Source organism: Mya arenaria, chromosome 6 (genome assembly GCF_026914265.1).
Source record: "Mya arenaria isolate MELC-2E11 chromosome 6, ASM2691426v1".
NCBI lineage: Eukaryota > Metazoa > Mollusca > Bivalvia > Myida > Myidae > Mya > Mya arenaria.
The window spans coordinates 43,833,298-43,858,784 of NC_069127.1; the positions used below are offsets into that span (position 1 = coordinate 43,833,298).

Below are 25,487 nucleotides of genomic sequence, written 5' to 3' on the forward strand. Positions count from 1 at the left end.
ATGTGTCTAAAACAGCGACTCATACGTTTGATTACAGTATTTTCGTCTGATTGAACAATTTCTTTTCTGGGTGAAGCTATTTGGTCTCATTTCATTTGAGGCTCGTACGCAAGTAAATAATAGAGTGCTCACTTTTCAATGCGTATTCAAGAGCTTCCTCACTCCATTCAGCATATACGTTGTCCTTTTGAAGTTGTACATTTTGAAAAGCATACTTGATTTTTACTTTGTTTTAAAATGACCAGTCAGACAAATATGAAATATGAGTTTGAAGCTTGAATAACTAACAGTCTTTTAAAAAATGAGAGGAAATAGGACGTTCATATTAATTTCTCTAAATGCTGTTCAAATGACACGAACAACCCACATGGGCATATGAATTACCTACATGGATAAATTGACCCCACCTCTAGCATGGGACAAATGTCTTGCGGGGTATTTGTGTTTATATGACATGAATTACCTACATGAGCATATTGACCCCACCTCTAGCCATGAAACATAATGTCCGGCGGGGTATTTGTGATTACATGACATGAATTATCCACATGAGCATATTGACACCGCCTCTAGCCATGGGACATAATGTCCTGCGGGGTATTTGCGTTTATATGAAATGAATTACCCACATGGGCAAATTGACCCCACCTCTAGCCATGGGACATAATTCCCTGCTGGGTATTTGCGTTTATATGACATGAATTACCTACATGGATAAATTGACCTAACCTCTAGCCATGGGACAAATGTCTTGCTGAGTATTTGTGTTTATATTACATGAATTACCCAAATTGGCAAAATTAGTTAACCTCACCTCTAGCCATGGGACATAATGTCCTGCGGGGTATTTGCGTTTATATGACATGAATTACCCACATGGGCAAATTGACCCCACCTCTAGCCATGGGACATAATGCCCTGCTGGGTATTAGCGTTTATATGACATGAATTACCTACATGGATAAATTGCCCCACCTCTAACCATGGGACATAATGTCCTGCTGGGTATTAGCGTTTATATGACATGAATTACCTACATGGATAAATTGACCCCACCTCTAACCATGGGACATAATGTCCTGCTGGGTATTAGCGTTTATATGACATGAATTACCTACATGGATAAATTGCCCCACCTCTAACCATGGGACATAATGTCCTGCTGGGTATTAGCGTTTATATGACATGAATTACCTACATGGATAAATTGACCCCACCTCTAACCATGGGACAAATGTCTTGCTTGGTATTTGTGTTTATATGCACATATTTGTCCCTGAGGCGCGTACAGTTTCCGGGAAATTACAAAAACACACGAATAAGCGGAATTTTAGATTTCCGATGTGATGATATTAACTAAAATATGTTTTTGTTGATGGTATATAGTTACAAGTATATACAGTATATTTCCAGGAGTTTTACCTTGGGTGAGTTTAACACATTAACAATGGTTGATAATTATGTGTCGTCCAAAAATGCGAAATGTCTAACTTTTGTTTCCAACTTCTTCCTGATTCACAAAAGCTCGTTGATCATTATAACCAAAATGTCTTACAATCCTGAATTCCACAAAGGTCAACATGTCATCACAAAGTCTTGCTTGGAGTTCACTCATCACGCGTAGTCTTCTTGGAAAGAAAATGTGCAGTCGAATATATCTTATAACAAATAATATTAACCAGAACTAAATTAAGGAAGAATTTTGTTTTCATAAATTAAACCAGTGATATACTTCTTTGAGGAACACCCGCACTTGAAATAAAACCAAACTGAATAGTTTTATGAAAATCAATCGGCTTGGCATGCAATATTTTGAATGCATGTAAACAGGGAAAGAAAATGAAATTAACGATAAGGATCTCGTTAATGGTGAACTCAAAACATTAATAAGTGAAAAAATACAGTTATCTTGTGTTTTAAGAGGATATCGGAACACTCATCGACATATTTAATCATACTTATGATTCACTTCTGTTGAACGATAGTGTGGCTTTTGACAAACATTTTCTTTCATCGTATTAAAACAACATCACATGTGGTCTGTTTAAGTAGGTTCTTTTTAAACATCAATTCAAACAAGTACCATTCGTGGCAAACTTTGTCACCAATAGAAAACAGGATATTAAGTCCATTTTATTCAATTTGTTATCACAAATATACTTTTTCTGCGCTTAAATGGAAAATGTTTTGATGAATGATATAGGTAAAATTGAAAAACAAATAGTTTTTCCATACGAGTTGTTTAACAATTATTGCCGGGCAAGAATCACGAGCATTGCCGGGCAAGAATCAGGAGCATTGCCGGGCAAGAATCACGAGTCGATTGCCGGGCAAGAAACAGATCACGAGCATTGCCGGGCAAAAATCATGAGCATTGCCTAAAACAGATCACGAGCATTGCCAGGCAAGAATCACAAGCCTTGCCTGAAACAGATAACGAGCATAGTTGAGCAAGAATCACGATCATTGCCTGAAACAGATCACGAACATTGCCGAGCAAAAATCACGAGCATTGCCTAAAACAGATAACGAGCATTGCCCGGCAAGAATCACAAGCATTGTCGGGCAAGAATCACGAGCATTGTTTGAAACAGACCACGAGCATTGCCGGGCAAGAATCACGAGCATTGCCTGAACAGATCACGGGCATTGCCGGGCAAGAATCACGAGCATTGCCTGAACAGATCACGGGCATTGCCGGGCAAGAATCACGAGCATTGCCTGAACAGACCACGAGCATTGCCGGGCAAGAATCACGAGCATTGCCTGAACAGATCACGGGCATTGCCGGGCAAGAATCCCGAGCATTGCCGGGCAAAAATCACGAGCATCGCCTGAAACAGATCACGAGCATTGCCGGGCAAAAATCACGAGCCTTGCCTGAAACAGATAACGAGCATTGCCGGGCAAGAATCACGAGCATTGCCTGAAACAGATCACGAGCATTGCCGGGCAAGAATCACGAGCATTGCATGAAACAGATAAATAGCATTGCCTGACAAAAATCACGAGCATTGTCGGGCAAGAATCATGAGCATTGCCGGGCAAGAATCACGAGCATTGCCTGAAACAGATCACGAGCATTGCCGGGAAAAATTCACGAGCATTGCCTGACACAGACCACGAGCATTGCCGGGCAAGAATCACGAGCATTGCCGGGCAAGAATCACGAGCATTACCTGAAAAGAATCACAAGCATTGCCGGAAAAGAATCACGGAGATATTTAGCATTACATTATTTTTTCCGAGAAAAAAAATGAAATCTGAAAAAGGGGTATTGGGTTATTGCTTTTTCGCAAAATAGTAAGTCCAGTGAGAATAACTATTTAAAAACTTACAGAAAGTGTTTAAGAAAATATACCAATCTATTGCAGAAGTGCGTGAATCGTTCATAGCATGAAAGAAAACGTCAGAGAATACTTACTTTATGTTAACATAAAATAATCCTTCCTAGTCCACTGTTAAACTACTTGTTGGAGACAATAGTTGCGATATTGTCTCTGAAAAATATGAACATACATTTTAGACCTAATTTCTGATCAATATGAAAGTATTTGACATTTGTTGACACATATCGACCTCTTATTTGATAACCAACTACAAAATTATTATAATCAATATGGAATCATTACATACGTAAATTTCCATTTCAAATATGATATATATTCTAAAAGCGTAATATTTGTAGATGACAAAGGTTTTATTAACATTTGAAGATGAAAGCCTTTAGTGTCGAATCAAAAGAACACATTTTGAACAATTTAATAGAACTAATATTGAATCTGATTTTAATTATAGTGTTTATGCATATCAAATAGTGCAGGAAATTAAGCCTCGGTCAAATAAATATTTTTTCTATAAAACCGGGCTTCCTCGTGGGTAATTAAGAACACATGCAGACCAGTTTAAAGTTGATTTTAAAAGTTCATAGGGAAAGTAAGTTCTAACTATAGGCCAATCTATAACATATACATGTACATGAATATACGAAATAATCATCAAACAGGCTGTTCCGGAGAAAATGCCAAAATGGAAACATTATGAATTCGCTTAATAGTTATGAACTATTATAATGAATTTAAAAAATAAATTTGTATACAGTCTTTTACAAGAATTGTGTCAGTTAATTATACCAGGGTATTCTAGTGAGGTTATGTTTGAATAGTGACCATAATGTGGGATTTAACGTGAAATGATATGTCTCTTCAACTATTGTTCATATTTATAGTCTCCCTCAGTTTTTCCTTCTTGCAGCAGAACCGAACGACGACTTTAAAAACCTGTAAATTAATTTATAACATTTGATAACAGTCTTCAAGTATACGGTATGTTTGTTAAAGAAATTGATTCTGTGTGAATCCCGCTGATAAATACAATATTTATAATTTAATGGCAGTAAACACTCCTGACACTTATTGTTACAAAGTTCAAACTTTGGTCTATTACGATTGAAAGACAGTAACTTGTGTTTGTGTGTGTTTAAAACATAAGTTGAGTGTTTAAGTTTTCTTGAACTTCTTAGCATTGTGTATAAGATTACAAAAAGTATATTATTGTCGGAATGAAGTCGTGGTTATTGAGTCCGACGATGAAGTATATACGGACGGCATGAAACTGGTGAAGATAATTCTGTGATTTTGGCATTCTTGTGTTGTAATTGTCACACGAATCTGCATAATATGATGCTGTTGTGTTTTCTTTTAAGCATTTTTAGAAATGCGAGCATTGCGAATAAACTTTGAGAATTTACAGATTTACAGATGCGTTTTAATTCTTATATGAATATGACGTGGTTGCAAGTTTATATGTTTATAATTGAATTACCTACTGCATCAATTTGAGTTAAAAAAATATGAATGTGCACAGTTTTTTAACAGAATTCTTTACAAGTCGTATACATATGAAAGTAAACTATGCTGTACATGAGCTCATGATTAGAGGCAGGTCACACGGGTCCCTAAAAAAGGACACCACTACTGGAGTCTACCAAAAAAAAGGGATAGGATTTTTCCTATCATTTTGTTGTACATTATGTGTATCTACAATGTATGTGGTATTTTGCATGTGTGATCTTGTTTGGGCTGCATGACGTCATACATGTATCCTGCCCCAAATCTGGAAGCATTTACCTCCCTGCCCAAACATGGTTTGCACGGTACAAGCGTCGATGTTCGTCAAAGACATACGATAATCATTTCATTATCATTCGACACTGGGATTTCTCCGCTGCCCCATGTCCTGCAGAAAGAACGCATACCTGCTTGCCTTAGTCTAGACCAGGCAAGCGTCGTCTGGAATCCCTACCTGTGACATCGACCGCCTAGGACGCATAAGCCACATAAGGGGCGACTACAAATCATGGCAAGCCGAGACAAGAGTGCTGCGTCTCCGAAATACTGCAAAACCTTGAATTCCAGAGCATACGTGAGAAGCGCAGGCACCTGAGGATGACGTTATTAAACAGGGTGGTAAAAGGGCATGTCATGACCTGCATTGACATTGACGATTTTCTCAAATCTCAAAGACCTAATAGAACTATATAAGAGCTTAACAAACTTAAGACTACGCTTATACCAGCATTGTTGAGAATTCATTGAATAGCAACACCAAATGCTTTGTGCCTACTAAAGTTTATAAGAACTCATTCTTTGTAAGAACGGGGGGAGGGGGGTGGCGGGAAATAGTCCAAGTTAACTTTTTATGTAAATATAAATAAATACCCCCCCCCCCCCCCCTCATGCGAACACTTTATGCTATATTCATTTTGGTACTGTGAGGGCGCACGACGAAAGGTTACGCTCCTATTGTCATTGGTCCCAGGTCTTACGTCAATTCCTAGTTCGACCCGGAGAAGAGCTATTGACTGGAACAACCCGAGTGACAAATATAGTACATTTTGATACAGTGAACTCTAACAAAACGTGATTAAGTGCACGCCCTCCCCGTGGTGTTAAAGCCAGTATTGGACTCTACCACATGTGTATTATTCAAATTTAGAATCAGAAGATATGGTGGAATATAGCCTTGAATCGACCAATGAAATTATTCCATCTGGTCTTCTAATCTCTAATAAATCAAACATTGCAAGCATCATAAAATATCAATGATACTTATTTAAGTAAAGGTATCATATGTTGAAATGGTCTGCTAGGATATAGTTTGTCGTGATGAGCCCAAGAATGTCCAAAATTTCCATATATTTGAACCCGGAAATGCGATCCGGAAGTAGATGTGACTTGCAAAGGGAGATAACTATCAACACATGAATCAACACCGGTTCACGGATTTCCACATCAACAAAAATGTTCAGTGTTTACCAATGACAGTCATGATGAATATTGTATTATTGAGGCTAATTCATTACGTATTAGCCCTAGGTACATTTGTAAAACAATGTCTGTTGAAAATTCCGGCATTGCCATTCAACAAAACCGATTATTCTGTTGTCCAGTCTGATGCAAGACAGTTGAAAAAGCTGCCTCTGCATTTGGGACTTATTTTGTGTGAAAAGGAATTGTCGTATGCAGACATTGCTAGAACGATCGTGTGGTCATCTGCTATGGGAATAACATACATCAGTGTTTATGATTCAAACGGTAATGCTTTGTGACTTTTTGTTAGTTACAGTATCTACCTCTTTAGTCCAAATAATTGTACGTTGATGGATTTGTTTACGATTTTTGATACCGCAAATCCTTCACATACAGATTGTTTTGTACCAAAAGTGGGTAGTGATTCCGATCATGGCCGAGTTGTTACAATTATAATTACGTGTCTATCTCGAAGCTTCAAGTCAAGTCAAGTCAATATTTATTTATTGTCGGGTACTATCATCAACAGTTTAACATAAGCTTGTCGGAGGTGGCCGAGTTATTACAATTGGGTCGAGTTGTTCCGCTTGGCATAATTGTTGTTTGTGTCAGTCAAGTTTCATTTTATTGGAAAAGTAAATCATGTTTTTAATGCATTTAATGTTTGTTTTGTGCAAAATAGCTTTGCACTTACATGGTAAAATATGAATTTATTATCCATATAAAAAATTTCACTTAATACAATTTAAATATTTTTCAAACCCACCCGGTTTTTGCACATACCCGTTCAGATGTTAGGGATTGGAAGAATCATAAGAATAACACGTCTATTATTTTAGACTAGTACCTCTGATGCATATTCCTGAGCTTTTATTTGAAATTAAGGCTTAAACTTGCCCAATCGGGCAATATTGCTTAATAATCAGGCAACATGCTTGATAATAAGTCCATATGTAAAACAAAAGAAATCAACTGTATTGGTGAATAATTGATGTGTCAAAATTCAATGTTCATTTTAAACAACACTCACATAATCTGAATCAAAGGATGTTTCTACAGTACACTCAACGAGTTAGACCCACTTTCTGTTTCTCTCCGCGGATTTTCGCTATCGTCGCCAATACAGTGAATTTATCGAATGTCTGCATTCCTCGGAGTTTGAATTTAAGGCCCTTGGAGGGGGATCAGTCGACCGAAGAATAGCGAATGCGGCGTTCCTCGGAGGGGTTAACTCTGCGAAACTCTGCTGACACTTGATAAGAATCTACGCGAAAGTTAGTTTTTTTTATTAAAATTTTCAACCGATAAAGACTCCAGTAAATTGCTATTATTGTTTTTCCTCTGCCCGTTTTGCATGAAGTTAGCTTACCACAAGAATGCAGTGGTATTTCACTAGTTGCACATGCATCTTAAAACATGTTTTTGCTAATGATTGAATACATTGATAAACAAATTTCACCCGAGAAATGCTAGTTTACACATTTTCGGAAAATCAGGAGGTCAAACACACGTTCAAAGTTCACTGCGATGGTCGAAAGCCTTTTTGCCTTGTTTTCTGTGGAAAATTCCCTAATACCCCATAGCAATTTTTAACCACCAATATTAAATAGTGTATTCTACATTGTATTGATCACGCGCTTGACGTCAGAGGTCATGGTTCAGAATCGTGTAAAATGTTGGCTGCTTTATGATGCAATACAATTGGTGGCATTACTTTAATGATTCATTGTTTATTATTCAAGACAATATTCAATTGGTGTTTACAGACACAAATACAAATTAAACGTTGGTCAGAATATTTTACGATTAACAATGTGCATAAGCATAAAAAAAATACTTTTAAACAAGAATGATTTCTTGCTTATCTGATGAGACATGGAGTTCCGTTGCGGGATCATAAAATCGGACGATTTCCAACGCTATCGTTCATATCAAACTGGGCGGTAAGCCAGCCACTCGGAGGAACTCCGTGGGAATTAAGCGAGGGCAACAGTTTTACCCTCGGAGGAAATCCGCGATCATCGACTTTATCACTCAGAGTGAGTGTGGAAAGTGGGTCTAACTCGTTGAGTGTACTGTATGTAACAATTTTATGTCATCATGAAGTTTGTAATGCCAATAAAACAACACATTTAATGATCCGATTTAAATCAAGAAATAATACTTAAAGAAGTAACCACTTAAGGGGGGATGTACTTTATTTTATGATGCCAACAGCAGGGTAAATTATATGTCAGATTTTCAATGTGAGAATTACTCCCATTTGTCAGAAATATGTGAAACAATTTTAATTTCTGTTAGATTTTTTATAAGAAATGGATAACACAAAAAAGGAACACACTTTTTTGACCAGACATTTTGTTAGGTATTCAGAACACTTTCAATAATTAACAATTATTATTGAAGATTAAAACATGCATAACCCAAACTAATCGCTTTTTTATCGGGTCTTAAAACCGCTTTAAAGTATTTGATTAGGCACATATGTAAATGCACTGCCATTGACCCAGTGAAGAATTGTATGATTTTCAAGTGTTAAGTCAAAGACAAAGGACATGATCTGTTGTATGAAAAGTGTTAGTTTTATATTTATGTGCATTTGCTCCTCAACAAGGCCTCCAGTATTGGTTTGATTCCCGATCTTGGTAAATGTGAGATTGAAAGTCACCAAACAAGACATGGGTTTTCCCCAAAATCCCTTCATGCTTTTTACTTTCCATTTTTTCCACTCAAAACATTGTTTCAAAAGCATTATGTGTCAATGTTGTAATGATTGCATAGGGTTAAACAGTTAAAATGATACTTTAAATGCAGCTATTCCATATTTTTTTTAAATTTTATAATATTTTTATTCTTATTTTAGGAGTAATTAAAAGAAATGAACACTGTCTGGCATCAGAGTTGCAGAAACAGAGGGGATTACAAACAGATTCAGAAAAAAATAAATCTGATATACAGATCAACTCCGGTTGGAAGACACAAGGTATATTGCAGTAATAGTTGTCAATGATTACTCAGTCGTTGATTTTGTTTCCATTATTTGAATTTTAATGACATGTAGCATATGAGCAGCATTGTGCAATTTGGGCTTCAGACAATGAAAATAAATTAATTTAAAAAAAGTATCATCAAAATTTCTTTGTTTATGTTTCATACCTGTTCCGTGTTAGGATAAAAACTAAAACCGAAAACGATAAGCTAGTTGGAATATTCATATATTAATTAATTAATTGATAATTATTTAATATGTATGCGTGTATCTTATACAATTGTTGAGATATCATTATGAAAGTTTCGGTATAAGTTCAATCAAAATAGCAAATAATAAGTCTTTTAATAATAAGAAAATGTAGTTCTGTGAGTGGTATTAAGAACCAAAACAGATAATTCATTTGATTAAAACAATGAGGTTTCTCATCAAATACACACACACGCATGCACACATGCCAAACAGATTTACATTTAGGAGACTCACAACCAATAATTCATTAAGCAGATTACAACCGCCAAATTTCCATTAAAAAACGAAAACAACTGCCAAATTTCCATGTGGTGAAGAAAACTGTCAAATTTCCATTAAGGAACAAAAACAACTGCCAAATTTCCATTTAGTGCAGAAAACAGCTGCCAAATTTCCATTAAGTTACCAAAACAACCGCCAAATTTCCATTTAGTAACCAAAACAACCACCAAATTTCCATTTACCGTAAATGACTGGGTATAAGACGATAGGGGGTATTAGACGCAGGGAATAAAATCTGTGAAAAATCCGAGAAAAAACTTTTAATCTATGTTTTTGGTTAAAAGACGCATAGAAAAAATGTCAAAATCGTCCGGCATTTTCAGCCACCATGTTTGTTGACAGTGACAAAAAATTTTTTTTCGTGAAAATGGCGATGGTTATCTTTAAAACCATACAACCATACTGTCGAGAATGAAAAGTTATGTTATGCAAAAAATATTTTGACAGTGCCCAACTTTGCTTTTTTATATGTAAGTTTGATTATTGTTTAATTCAATTTATTATTCAAAATAATATTGAATACCGTAATTCACAAGAGTTCGGACACCATAAATTAATTATTTTTTTCGCTCTCCGAATACATAGAAAATTATCATTTTTACATTTTATTTACATGTTTGCTTAACCTGCCTTTTTTCTTCATGTTTGCTTTTTACCACTTATTAATTTATCCGTAGTAATCAATGGCTTGAAATTGACCTCAGAAAAAAAGTTCAAAAAATTGTTACTGGGTATTATACGCAGGTATTTTTTTGCATCAAAATCTGAGGAAAAAAAGTGCGTCTAATACCCAGTCATTTACGGTAGTGAAGAAAACAACCGCCAAATTTCCATTTAGTGAAGAAAACAACTGCCAAATTTCCATTTAGTAACCAAAACAACCGCCAAATTTCCATTAAGTAACCAAAACAACTGCCAAATTTCCATTTAGTAACCAAACCACTGCATTATTTCCATTCAGTAACCAAAACAACCGCCAAATGTACAATCCGGAAACCAAAACAACCGCCTAATATACAATCCGGAAACCAAAACAACCGCCAAATTTCCATTTAGTAACAAAAACAGTAAGCTAAAATTCCTAGTAATTTTCATTGGCCTTTTAATCAATTATGCAGCATTGAGCTAGGCTTTGTCTGGTAATTTAATTGTTAAGAATACCAAAAAATAAGCGTTAATCTCACTTATTGAGCAAGGACTACACTCATATTATGCAATATATAATTTATATTTCATATTCATCTTTTATATAAATTGCAAGATTATGGAGTTCATTACTTCTTATATATATTTTGTTGTGCATTTTTTGTTTATTTTCAGATAAATGTTCATCCAGGACAAATGTCTATCTTTTATCACAGCAAGATGGACGACAGTCCATTGTTGATGTGGCCAAAACTATATGTTGCCGAGTAAAGTCAAAACAGATGAAGGCTGCAGAATTAAATCCGCAGAGTTTAGATGTTATTTTTCAAGGTAAATGATGATAGATGAAGAATTGTTAGATAAAGTTATGCATCAGTGAATTGTAAGCACGCCCCCCCCCCCCCCCCCCCCCAGGTCCGGGGAATAGCGGAGACTTTGACTTTTGATTTAGCCAAGCCCGGGTAAAATCTCTGGCCTGCGGGGACGAACTGGAAGTAAGATCCCCACCAAATGCCCCGCACCCTAAGTAAGGCTCATTCCCCGCTATATTTGGCGCGAAGACACAACTACTGCATTCACCCGGCACTGCGGAGCCACCGGAAAAGTAAAAACACTGCCCATTTCCCCGGTATACTGTTGGACCTGGGGTGCATGTGGTTACAATTGACTGGTGCATTATATTATAATGAACAACAGCACTTATTTTATTTTCATTGCCTTTTTTTTTATTAGAGAAAAAAAAATTCAATGTAATTATTGTCATAGAAGTGGTGTGAGCACTTTTGACGCTGTTTTGGTCATAACTGGAAACAGAGATTGAGAAGAAATCAACATGAAACATGGAACACATGTTTACAATGGCGGTCAGTTTTGGATATTACTGTTCAATGATCAATGATGCAAGGTTCACATTAATTGCATATATATATATATTTATTTTTTTTCCAGAGGAATCGGGCTACCCAGATCCAGACATTATCATCCGGTTTGGGAGCGTGGAGTCCTTGCTGGGCTTCATGCCCTGGCATGTACGCCTCACTGAAATATTGTAAGTACACATCCTTTGTGGAACATGGCTTGAGAAGACATCCTATCAGTTCCTTATATAGGGTTTGAAGATCAGACAAAAACAATAACATTTGGACAGACCCTTTTGATTACTCATTGATTTCATAATCAAAATTTATTTACGTGAAATGAAAGGTAATGTTTTACAAATGTTATCTAAAGACTCATATCGTATTATAAAGAATGCCATTCCGGCTTGTTCGGCTTACCAGGATTATTTACAATCCTAGCCTTGTGAAAGTAAGAAACCTATTGGTCGTTGAAGAAGAGTGTTATATTACGGTACTATTTTTTTGTAAATGTTTCAAGAATTTTTTTTGTTTGATAATTATTGACATTTATGCATTTTACTATCACTTAAGACAGCAAAACAAGTTCTTGACTGTTTGTAGAAGGTATTGATTCCAGACAAACTATTTGAAAGAATCTCTAATTTATTATCAATTATGCTACATGTACATGTTTATGTGCTTTTTGTCAAAAATGTTAAAGGCTTTAGTTAAAGTTTAAGCATTACATGAAACAATTATTTCAATTGCAATTGCACATTGTACATGGAAGTGTGGATTCTTTTACAATTTATTTTGGATAAGACAAATCATTGACATTGTGTTTTTTTATTACCTTGATAGTTACTTCACCATTTAATTAAGAAAAAACCGTCCTTCTGCTTTGTGTTTTTTATGGCAATGTTGTGATTGATGAGAATTGTCCAATCAGTAAGCTTGGTACATGTATTGCCTGATTTACAAGTTCTGAGCAAAGCATGGTTTGATTGTTAAGATGTTCATGTTTATTTTTTGTTTCTTTTCAGATCTGTTCCATCTCATATAGGTCTTGAATATAAAGCGTTCAAGTCGGTGCTAGTCAACTATGGTAATACACACCAGAGGTTCGGCAAATGATGAAATATTAGTGCAGCGTAACCCTATTTCAGTGTGGTTTATCCATTGTGGTCACACAGTATCATTCATATAATTCCTTAGCATTTTGTGTATGTTGAGAGTGATGATGTTCCCATGTAAGAATGATTGCAAGTGTATTAGAAATAACTGGTTCACTCCTGACTTTTGACACTGTTTTTTACTTACACACAATTCAATTGATTAGATCAGAGAAAACCTACTATATGGCAGGCATGCACTTTATTAAAGAAAGCACATTGTTTGCCCTTTTTTCAATGTAAAATGTTTCAGTTCATTTTGAAAAAAAAATAAGAAAACAATTCTTTATCTGTTTAAAAATTGATAATTAAGATTTTCTATACAATTTTAGATATAACGCATCTATAAACTATTTCATATTCTGTGAGCAAACACATTTCTTTGGCTGTCATTGAAGTATTTATATTACCTTAACAATGGACATAGCAAGTGTAGGAAGTCCATCAAGAAATAGTTGTGGCTTACCTTCATATACTAGTAGTAGATTTATTGGGTCTGTTGTATAAATATACAGGTTTTTTTTTGTATTTTTGTGTCCATGGCATGGAATTCGGGTCATTCCATTACCATTTCAGTCCAAAGACAAACTGGCCTTGTCCATATTGGCCTACTTTTCTATAGTATTGTATATTAATTTTTCTCAGAAATATTCTCTGAACAAGAAAAGGATTTATACACCCTCTCAGTACTAGCATGTGGGTATAAAACAAAACAAATAAACAAAACATAATAAATATCAAAACAAATCTGGATTGAACTGAAGTGATATGAAATGAAATGTTGATGTTAAATTTCCACAATTTATTCAATAAATCTTATCCATAATCTGAAGGCCAAGTTAGACGTGGCCAAAATGGGAACTGGGCCAAAATATTATATAATTTTTCTTTTTGGAATCAATTAATGGTTATCCTTTTATTCATAAAATCACATACTAATCATGAACAGGACACATAATGAAGAAGAAGATCATGATATACAACTATTTCATCTTAAAACATCGCATATATACGTGATAAATATAACTTTTGTTATTTTGCTGACTGGTCCAAATTGACCAGATAGCCTGTTATGGAACCTTGCTGTCTCCCCATCAATATGTAGATGCTGATAGGCTTTACTTGCTGTCTGCCTTCATTTTTAATAGAATGGTATGTACACATATGCAGTATTTCAACCTAGTACATGTACACGTAAAACATGACATAACCCCTGAAATATTGTTTTTTTATTGATAAAAATTATTGTTGGGGCTTTTTATCGCTAATAAGGTTTTTCTTTTTAAGCTACTTTTATTATTATTTAAACTGATGCTAAATGTTAAGTGACCAGTGTCATTTTAAGTACTCATGTCCACTTGGTTGTCAGCAAATCTTAATGTTAGTGAGTGTGTGATTTTAAACTGCATTAAACTGTACTTTATATAGTTTGCTGCTTATAATAGTATTACATCAATTCATTTATACTATCAATTTGTTGGTTAAGCATCATAAATAGTTCTGTATGCAGTACTTGTTTTCTACATGTTTATTATTGTTAATATTGAGGGATGTAGGTTTAATTTTTTTGTGGTTATTTTTGCCAATATTTGCAATTCCAGGACACAGCAAAATCAAAACTTCACTGAAGGAACTAAATGATTATACAAAAAAATATAAAATCTACAAATATAAAATCTACTTTATTTGCAAAATTTATTCATATCATGGCATTAAGAATTCGTAACATAATGAAAATTGTAAAAAAAACATGAATAGTCGTGAAAAAGGGCAAGTTGTATTACGGTATGTAAAGTATTTGGTTAGTTAGTGTCATAGTGTAGATGTGTATAACAGCAGCCAATACAATGTTAAGAGTGATACAGATAATTTAATAGTTGACAGTAGTGTTTATTGAAAGCCCTACATTTATAATGCATTAAGATGCAATTCTACAACAATCTTAAATATGAAATAGATTTATATATCTCACCATTCTTTTTAAAGAACAAAACCTATTGGCATGTTTTTTTTTAATAGCTTTATGATAAAATCTTGTTAAAATTTTGTTTGAAGATAAATACACTGTGATAAAATCTTGTTAAAATTTTGTTTGAAGATAAATACACTGTCAATATATGAATAGTTCATGCCTCATGAAAATCTTGGCTTAGCTTAAATGGTAATGTACGATGTTTCCTACTTGTGCAGATGTGAATGTGTGGCTGTGTAATTGTGAAGGAAGCCATTATCAATGTCTTCATGTTAGGTGTATTGTTTGCGCAAAGAATCTATAATAAAATATAGCTATATTAAATATGGTCGTTGAAACTAAGGTTGAAATTGTGGAAATATTCACAATGTATTTTATAGAAAGAAAACATGAATAAATATTGTAAAACGAAAACATTGTTTCATTGCCCAGTAAATAATATGTAAGAACTGCATCTTCTTGAGGGTACTAGCATAAAATCTCAACCAGTAAATAATATGTAAGAACTGCATCTTCTTGAGGGTACTAGCATAAAATCTCAACCTGAGAAAGTTAATTTGAGGAAAGCGATTTAACTCTTACATGAAATTAAGATGCAGTATTTATTTTGTTATACCAAACATATATAAAATGTTTTCAAGAGCTACATTTCGACACTACACAAGCATTTAGATTGTATCATTCAGGTGAATCATGCGTCTAATGATTTGGATCAGTATCACTTTTCAAGATGATGCTGAAGTCATAGTTATACTGTGCATCACAAAGTGAAATGGGGGCTTTATAGGAATCGGTCCTTAATAACCTACCTTCGAGGTAAGGTCATAGCAACCTTCAGAACCAATTATGTTTTGCTATACAAGCCTTACTGATGATATTTTGTGGCTGGTCCATATTTTTGTCGTACAATGTTTGATTCATGTCCGTTAATCAATATTTACACCTCAACCTCCATTCCTTAAATGAACTGCCTTTTGGCAATTGCGTTTATCAATCGATGAACACAACATCTTCGGATATGTTCGGATCGCAATTAATCACATAACAATATACATGATTTTGTTATTGTTTGCATTGTGTCCGCAGGTCCCAAAAAATATAAATCAACATTTTAGAAAGTGTTAATTTATTAAATTTTAAATGTATTGTTGCCATAAGTGTTTCAATTTAACGTTTAAAAGTGATTTCAAGTGGTTGGAACTTTTTTTCCCTGCGTCATTAGAAAAAATGTTTCCGGTTACAGTCGGGTCGTTCTATTTACAGAATGGGTAAGAAAGGATTACTGAAAGATTTTCTAAAATGAAATGAAGTATTTTTTTAACAATTATTGAATAAACTAATGAACTATTGGTGTAAATATAAGTAATGAATTGCGGGATTGATGACATTATCGGAGATATGAACGCAATTGAGCTGGTCAGAGTATGCGTAGAGTCCTTTGGACTGGTTGATGGGGGATATTGCACGTGTTTGCCCGGCATGTATGGCGCATTCTCTGGTCTCATCATTGTGAAGATAGATGTTGGCCACAGTCCTGAACCTTAAATATTCAACAGCAGAAAATAAATGACCTTATATTTGTATCTCAAATTTTTTAACGACACCGCCCACCCGTTTATGTCAATCTATAACCCAGAATCTTTCTATGAAAAATCCAGCATATTAAATCAGAATTAAACCAAACTTCACAAACTTGCAGAGAAGAATGGGCTCATCTCAAAGGTAAAGGTCACACTAAGTGGTCAAAAGAGTCTGATATGGAATTTCATATTTACAATTTGTGTCCCAGCTGTTACACCCATTTACTTGGATCTCAACTTAACACAGAATTGTGTAACAGCATGGGAAGATGTGTTGCTCTAAGATTTATGCTCTGATCTCGAAGGTTGAGGCCAAAGTGAATGGAGCCAATGGAGCTCCAGTCAAACTTCACAGAATTGTGTAGCACCATGGGAATGTTTCGCCCCTAAAACTCCAGCTCTCATATCAAAGGTCAAGGTCATCGTTGAAGGTCTATTTAGTTTAAGTGCCAATCTTGGGGTATTTGTCAGAGTCAGTTCCACTCCTATGACAAGCTGACTACTAAAGGGTGATTTTTAAACAAAAGCTAGCATATTTAAGGCATTGGTCAATGTTGAACTGTATTTTGATTGTTGAAGGAATCACTGGTATCTTATTTGTTCTACTGAGACAGTCAGAACATCATACCATGTCATTACTGTTCAATACCTTTAAGAAAGCAAGCAATGCAGTTGAGGTATTAAGCATTGTTTATTTGATCTTTCATTTTGATTAACAAGCTTTAGTCTCAATGTATCAAAATTCTACAAACACATACAGGATACAGGATAAATATACAAGAATATATGTACATATTTTCATCTATGATCTGTGATAAAACACCCGATGCTACCCAGTTGCTATAGCTTTTATGAATGTTAAACACTGAGCTAACAAATAAATCCTAAAAATATACGAGTAAAAGGGAAATTTATTATTTTTGAAGTTGAACAGAAGATATGTCATTTAAAAATTCAAGTAACATGTCATCGGGTAAATGAAATGAATGAAACTCAAAAACAAGTCAGTTCTTTTTACTTTAACAAGGAGATTCGTAACTGTCATCATTTCAGTCCATCAACAATGTTAAGCATAACCAGTATCAACTAATAGATCCCGAGGTTGATGGGGGATGTTGCAAGTGTTTGCCCGGCACGTATCGCGCATTCTCTGGTCTTGTCATTGTGAAGGTAGATGTTGGCCACGATCCTGAACCTTAAATATTCAACAGCAGGAAATAAATGACAAATACCGATTTCTTTAGTAAATCGTTCACCAGCTCATCTGTTAACAAATCATTGTTCTACAAAAAAAGATCTTCAAGAAAACTTCATTTTGAAGTGTGCTGGACCTAGGGCTTGCCTGTTTCTTTCAAGAAAGGCCAGTGCTATACACTGGACCTAAGGGTTGCCTGTTTCTTTCAAGAAAGGCCAGTGCTTTACACTGGACCTAAGGGTTGCCTGTTTCTTTCAAGAAAGGCCAGTGCTATACACTGGACCTAAGGGTTGCCTGTTTCTTTCAAGAAAGGCCAGTGCTATACACTGGACCTAAAGGCCGCTTTTTCTTTCAAGAAAGGCCAATGCTATACACTGGAACTAGTCACTGGACCTAAGGGCTGCATTTTTCATTCAAGAAAGGTCAGTGCTAAACATTGGTATATGTAAGAGTAAAACGTTACGTATTTAAAATTCCTGATATGATGAGAATAGAAAAAAACTTGAAGACTACCATAAAGCTTTAATTCTAGCCTCATTTTATGTGTAACTAGCATACATTTCTCAAAATATAGAAGCATTACCTGGAGACTTTCAACTAGTACAAGACTTTCAACTAGTACATGAAGATATAAACATTAAGTCTGAAATCACACAACCACTGACCAGTCACCTTTCAATCGCACAACCACTGACCATTTACCTTTCAATCACACAACCACTGACCATTTACCTTTCAATCACACAACCACTGACCATTTAACGTTCAATCATACAACCACTGACCAGTAACCTTTCAATCACACAACCACTGACCATTTATCTTTCAATCACACAACCACTGACCATTTACCTTTCAATCACACAACCACTGACCATTTACCTTTCAATCACACAACCACTGACAATTTATTTTTCAATCACACAACCACTGCCCAGTAACCTTTCAATCACACAACCACTGACCATTTATCTTTCAATCACACAACCACTGACCATTTATCTTTCAATCAAACAACCACTGACCAGTAACCTTTCAATCACACAACCACTGACTATTTACCTTTCAATCACACAACCACTGACCATTTACCTTTCAATCACACAACCACTGACCATTTACCTTTCAATCACACAACCACTGACCATTTACCTTTACATCACACAACCACTGACCTTTTACCTTTCAATCACCCAACCACTGACCATTTACCTTCAATCACACAACCACTGACAATTTATCTTTCAATCACACAACCACTGACCATTTACCTTTCAATCACAACCACTGACCATTTACCTTTCAATCACACAACCACTGACCATTTATCTTTCAATCACACAACCACTGACCAGTAACCTTTCAATCACACAACCACTGACCATTTATCTTTCAATCACACAACCACTGACCATTTACCTTTCAATCACACAACCACTGACCAGTAACCTTTCAATCACACAACCACTGACCATTTACCTTTCAATCACACAACCACTGACCATTTACCTTTCAATCACACAACCACTGACCATTGACTTTTCAATCACCCATCTACTGACCATTTACCTTTCTATAACACAACCCCTGACCATTTACCTTTCAATCACACTACCATTGATCATTTATCTTTCAATCACACAACCACTGATCAGTCACCATTCAATTACACTACAACAGACCAGTCACCCTTTAATAACTCAACCACTGACCTGTCACCTTTCAATAACACCACCACTGACCAGTCACCTTTCAATAACAACACAACTGACCAGTCACCTTTCAATAACACCACCACTGACCATTTACCTTTCAATCACACAACCACTGACCATTTACCTTTCAATAACACAACCACTAACCAGTGACCTTTCAATAACACTACAACTGACCAGTCACCCTTTAATAACTCAAAGACTGACCATTTATCATTCAATCACACAGCCACTGACCAGTTATCTTTCAATAACACAACAACTGATCAGTCACCTTTCAATAACACTACAACTGACCAGTCCCTTTCAACAATGTCAGTCACCTGTCAATAATACAACCACTGACCAGAAACCTTTCAATGACACGAAAACTAACTAGTAACCTTTCAATAGCACTACCACTGACCAGTCACCTTTTAATAACAATACAACTGACAGGTCATCTTTTAATAACACAACCACTGACCAGTCACTTTCAAATAACACTACAACTGACCAGTAACCTTTCATAAACACTATCACTGGCCAGTCACCTTTTATTAACACAAACACTTTCCAGTCATCTTTCAATAACACTACCACTGACCAGACACCTTCCAATAACACTACAACAGACCAGTCACCTTTTAATCACACTACAACTGACAAGTAACCTTTCAACAACACCACAACTGACAAGTAACCTTTTAATAACACTTCCACTGACCTGTCACCTTTAAATAAAGCAAACATTGACCTGTAACCTTTCAATAACACCACAGCTGGCCAGTCACCTTTTAATGACACTAATCTGACCAGTCACCTTTCAATAACACTTCAGCTGACCAATCACCTTTCAATAACACAACAACTGACCAGTCACCTTTCAATAACACTACCACTGACCAGTCACCGTTCAATAACACTACCACTGACCAGTCACCTTTCAATAACGCTACTTCAAACCAGTTACCTTTCAATAACACTACCACTGACCAGTTACCCGGTATCTATCAATGCTCTGTCTTAACAGTTAAATTGTTTTTTTTTATCTTAATCTACTAAGCATTTATTATTGTATAAAAGAGTATCTAGGAATAATCAACATGTCCAACACACATGTCTTAGCATTTTCCAAGAATCTATTTATTTCAATTCTGAATCATGCTCATAATTTTATTAATACAACTATACACTTCAAAACTATTTAAGAAGTATTTATCATGCTTCAATTATAACTTGAAACAACATGTCTTTAGTATAATAAATGATTATGATCAATGACTTATGAACTTTTTGAGTGATAACATTGGTACTGAATTAAGAACAGCACGTGAACTGTAAATGTGATGGGAAGATGGCAAGAGTGAAAGTGAAACTCAGTTAATAAAACCAAACACCAAACATTTAACATGTAACTAATGTGAGATGTACTAAACAAGTTTACCATTTTCACCTCGCCTAATGGGCTGAAACTGTATAGCAATTATATAAGGAATAAATGAAAACATGAAACTACACCTATATTCTTAAGCTACTAGTCAAAGTGCATCTTAAACAAATAAATGTAAAACATAAAGATGTCGTAAAGCACTTAAAAATGTAAATTAAATTTATTACAAAAGAATGTATCATATATTATTTATTGAATAATTTGGAAAAGGGCTAATTTTAACTGCAACTCATCTCAGCACAAAATTTTCAGTTTTAATATACTACTTAAAATTGTTGTATTGAAAATTTGTATATTATATAGAACTTAAGGTTTATCCATGGGTTTTCTTAATGTACAAGGAATGTAATCTTCATACAAAAACTGCTTTATGGAGGGATTACTGCTGGTGTATGTGAAAACCAAGTAAACCTGTTTTCAGACATGAAGAACATGTGCAGTTTTTTTTTGTATTTTTCATAATTATATATATCATTTAGGCTAATGCTTGAAAGATTGAATTTCCAACAAAACATAACGTGTTCATATAAAACTTGTGTTTATGGTTTATTGCTACCTCCCCATGACTACATACTTGACTCTGAGCTGTGTGCAGATGTGTCCAGGGTGGCAGCGGCTCTCTCCGCAGACATAGCCTCCAGTTTCTCTGTGTAGAAACCATTGAAGTCCAGTCTGTGAAGAGGATTGTAATGCCAAGTGAGGTCATTTATTGTCTGGTTCTATTAACAACAAACAAGATTTGTAAAGAAGTCAGCTTATTACCAACAAGAACTGTGTAGAATGACTTCAATGGTGTTATACCTTACATTATAAATTCATCAGAATTAAGGCAAAATTAGAGATGGCCTCAACAAACTCCAGAAAGTATCTGCACTAGGTAAAACTTTCCTATCTTTTATAGTGAAGATGCAGAGATCGGTGCCTGACATACGTTTGGTTTACCATGGGTGGCTGTCTTGACACACTTAGTTGGGATGCAAGTTAATGCAGGGGTGTTTCTGAATCCATGTGTGCTACACGATCATGTATAATATTTGATTACAACGTAAACTCTTTAATCTTTTCTATTTTGTTTCAAAAAGGAAGTGCATCCTTCAATCTTCACATTCAATCTTGTATTCAGACTTGTATTTCTTGGCTGTTTTGTTTTTTTGTAATTGTGTTGGTATCATATTGTACATGTTTTACCAATGTTACCATTGTTGCTTTTGCACATTTGTAATATACATATTTTTTTGTCTTGGGATGATGGCCTTTTGCAAAAAGGTATTGAACTTGAACTACTGGTAGTGAACTCCCTCACACTTAAATGCACCTATAGAGAATATCGAGGAGTCTGACTACCTCATTACTGGTAGTGAACTACCTCACACTTAATAGAATATTAAGGTGTTTGACTCCCTCATTACTGGTAGTGAACTCCCTCACACTTAAAAGAATATTGAGGAGTTTGACTCCCTCATTACTGGTAGTGAACTCCCTCACACTTACCTATAAAGAATATTGAGGAGTTTGACTCCTTCATTACTGGTAGTGAACTCCCTCACACTAACCTATAAAGAATATTGAGGAGTTTGACTCCCTCATTACTGGTAGTGAACTCCCTCACACTTACTTATAAAAATATATTGAGGAGTTTGACTCCCTCATAACTGGTAGTGAACTCCCTCACACTTACCTATAGAGAATATTGAGGAGTCTGACTACCTCATTACTGGTAGTGAACTACCTCACACTTAATAGAATATTAAGGTGTTTGACTCCCTCATTACTGGTAGTGAACTCCCTCACACTTAAAAGAATATTGAGGAGTTTGACTCCCTCATTACTGGTAGTGAACTCCCTCACACTTACCTATAAAGAATATTGAGGAGTTTGACTCCCTCGTTACTGGTAGTGAACTCCCTCACACTAACCTATAAAGAATATTGAGGAGTTTGACTCCCTCGTTACTGGTAGTGAACTCCCTCACACTTACTTATAAAAATATATTGAGGAGTTTGACTCCCTCATTACTGGTAGTGAACTCCCTCACACTTACCTATAAAGAATATTGAGGAGTTTGACTCCCACGTCACTGGTAGTGAACTCCCTCACACTTACCTATAAAAAATATTGAGGAGTTTGACTCCCTCGTTACTGGTAGTGAACTCCCTCACACTTAATGAATATTAAGGTGTTTGACTCCCTCATTACTGGTAGTGAACTCCCTCACACTTAAAAGAATATTTAGGAGTTTGACTCCCTCATTATTGGTAGTGAACTCCCTCACACTTACCTATAAAGAATATTGAGGAGTTTGACTCCTTCATTACTGGTAGTGAACTCCCTCACACTAACCTATAAAGAATATTGAGAAGTTTGACTCCCTCATTACTGGTAGTGAACTCCCTCACACTTACCTATAAAGAATATTGAGGAGTTTGACTCCCTCGTTACTGGTAGTGAACTCCCTCACACTTACCTTTAAAGAATATTGAGGAGTTTGACTCCCACATTACTGGTAGTGAACTCCCTTACACTTACCTATAAAGAATATTGAGGAGTTTGACTCCCTCGTTATTGGTAGTGAACTCCCTCACACTTAATAGAATATTAAGGAGTTTGACTCCCTCATTACTTGTAGTGAACTCCCTCACACTTAAATGCACCTATAGAGAATATCGAGGAGTCTGACTACCTCATTACTGGTAGTGAACTACCTCACACTTAATAGAATATTAAGGTGTTTGACTCCCTCATTACTGGTAGTGAACTCCCTCACACTTAAAAGAATATTGAGGAGTTTGACTCCCTCATTACTGGTAGTGAACTCCCTCACACTTACCTATAAAGAATATTGAGGAGTTTGACTCCTTCATTACTGGTAGTGAACTCCCTCACACTAACCTATAAAGAATATTGAGGAGTTTGACTCCCTCGTTACTGGTAGTGAACTCCCTCACACTTACTTATAAAAATATATTGAGGAGTTTGACTCCCTCATAACTGGTAGTGAACTCCCTCACACTTACCTATAGAGAATATTGAGGAGTCTGACTACCTCATTACTGGTAGTGAACTACCTCACACTTAATAGAATATTAAGGTGTTTGACTCCCTCATTACTGGTAGTGAACTCCCTCACACTTAAAAGAATATTGAGGAGTTTGACTCCCTCATAACTGGTAGTGAACTCCCTCACACTTACCTATAGAGAATATTGAGGAGTCTGACTACCTCATTACTGGTAGTGAACTACCTCACACTTAATAGAATATTAAGGTGTTTGACTCCCTCATTACTGGTAGTGAACTCCCTCACACTTAAAAGAATATTGAGGAGTTTGACTCCCTCATTACTGGTAGTGAACTCCCTCACACTTACCTATAAAGAATATTGAGGAGTTTGACTCCCTCGTTACTGGTAGTGAACTCCCTCACACTAACCTATAAAGAATATTGAGGAGTTTGACTCCCTCGTTACTGGTAGTGAACTCCCTCACACTTAATGAATATTAAGGTGTTTGACTCCCTCATTACTGGTAGTGAACTCCCTCACACTTAAAAGAATATTTAGGAGTTTGACTCCCTCATTATTGGTAGTGAACTCCCTCACACTTACCTATAAAGAATATTGAGGAGTTTGACTCCTTCATTACTGGTGGTGAACTCCCTCACACTAACCTATAAAGAATATTGAGGAGTTTGACTCCCTCATTACTGGTAGTGAACTCCCTCACACTTACCTATAAAGAATATTGAGGAGTTTGACTCCCTCGTTACTGGTAGTGAACTCCCTCACACTTACCTTTAAAGAATATTGAGGAGTTTGACTCCCACATTACTGGTGTGAACTCCCTTACACTTACCTATAAAGAATATTGAGGAGTTTGACTCCCTCGTTATTGGTAGTGAACTCCCTCACACTTAATAGAATATTAAGGAGTTTGACTCCCTCATTACTGGTAGTGAACTCCCTCACACTTAAATGCACCTATAGAGAATATCGAGGAGTCTGACTACCTCATTACTGGTAGTGAACTACCTCACACTTAATAGAATATTAAGGTGTTTGACTCCCTCATTACTGGTAGTGAACTCCCTCACACTTAAAAGAATATTGAGGAGTTTGACTCCCTCATTACTGGTAGTGAACTCCCTCACACTTACCTATAAAGAATATTGAGGAGTTTGACTCCTTCATTACTGGTAGTGAACTCCCTCACACTAACCTATAAAGAATATTGAGGAGTTTGACTCCCTCGTTACTGGTAGTGAACTCCCTCACACTTACTTATAAAAATATATTGAGGAGTTTGACTCCCTCATTACTGGTAGTGAACTCCCTCACACTTACCTATAAAGAATATTGAGGAGTTTGACTCCCACGTCACTGGTAGTGAACTCCCTCACACTTACCTATAAAAAATATTGAGGAGTTTGACTCCCTCGTTACTGGTAGTGAACTCCCTCACACTTAATGAATATTAAGGTGTTTGACTCCCTCATTACTGGTAGTGAACTCCCTCACACTTAAAAGAATATTTAGAAGTTTGACTCCCTCATTATTGGTAGTGAACTCCCTCACACTTACCTATAAAGAATATTGAGGAGTTTGACT

At 35.7% G+C, this 25,487-nt stretch overlaps 2 protein-coding genes across 5 annotated transcripts in view; one reads left to right on the forward strand and one right to left on the reverse strand.

Moving 5' to 3' along the window:
- Nucleotides 1-6,239: 6,239 nt before the first annotated feature.
- LOC128236625 (dehydrodolichyl diphosphate synthase complex subunit nus1-like) lies at nucleotides 6,240-15,374 on the forward strand. Its single transcript, XM_052951602.1, has 5 exons — nucleotides 6,240-6,596; nucleotides 9,175-9,294; nucleotides 11,155-11,310; nucleotides 11,929-12,028; nucleotides 12,863-15,374. Exons 1-5 carry the CDS (start codon nucleotides 6,263-6,265, stop codon nucleotides 12,951-12,953), a joined length of 801 nt encoding a protein of 266 aa, XP_052807562.1. The 5' UTR covers nucleotides 6,240-6,262; the 3' UTR covers nucleotides 12,954-15,374.
- A 1,841-nt stretch (nucleotides 15,375-17,215) lies between these two features.
- LOC128238200 (gamma-tubulin complex component 2-like) overlaps nucleotides 17,216-25,487 on the reverse strand; it is a 61,449-nt gene continuing 53,177 nt past the window's right edge. For 2 of the 4 annotated variants that reach the window (XM_052953835.1, XM_052953834.1), the window contains 2 exons: nucleotides 21,460-21,557; nucleotides 17,216-17,738 (listed from right to left, as the gene is read on the reverse strand). In XM_052953835.1, coding sequence (XP_052809795.1) covers nucleotides 17,626-17,738; nucleotides 21,460-21,557 — 211 coding nt within the window. In that variant the 3' untranslated portion in view covers nucleotides 17,216-17,625. Of the gene's footprint in view, nucleotides 17,739-20,879; nucleotides 20,908-21,459; nucleotides 21,558-25,487 lie in introns of all 4 variants that reach the window. The other 2 variants (XM_052953836.1, XM_052953837.1) reach the window with 2 other exon arrangements.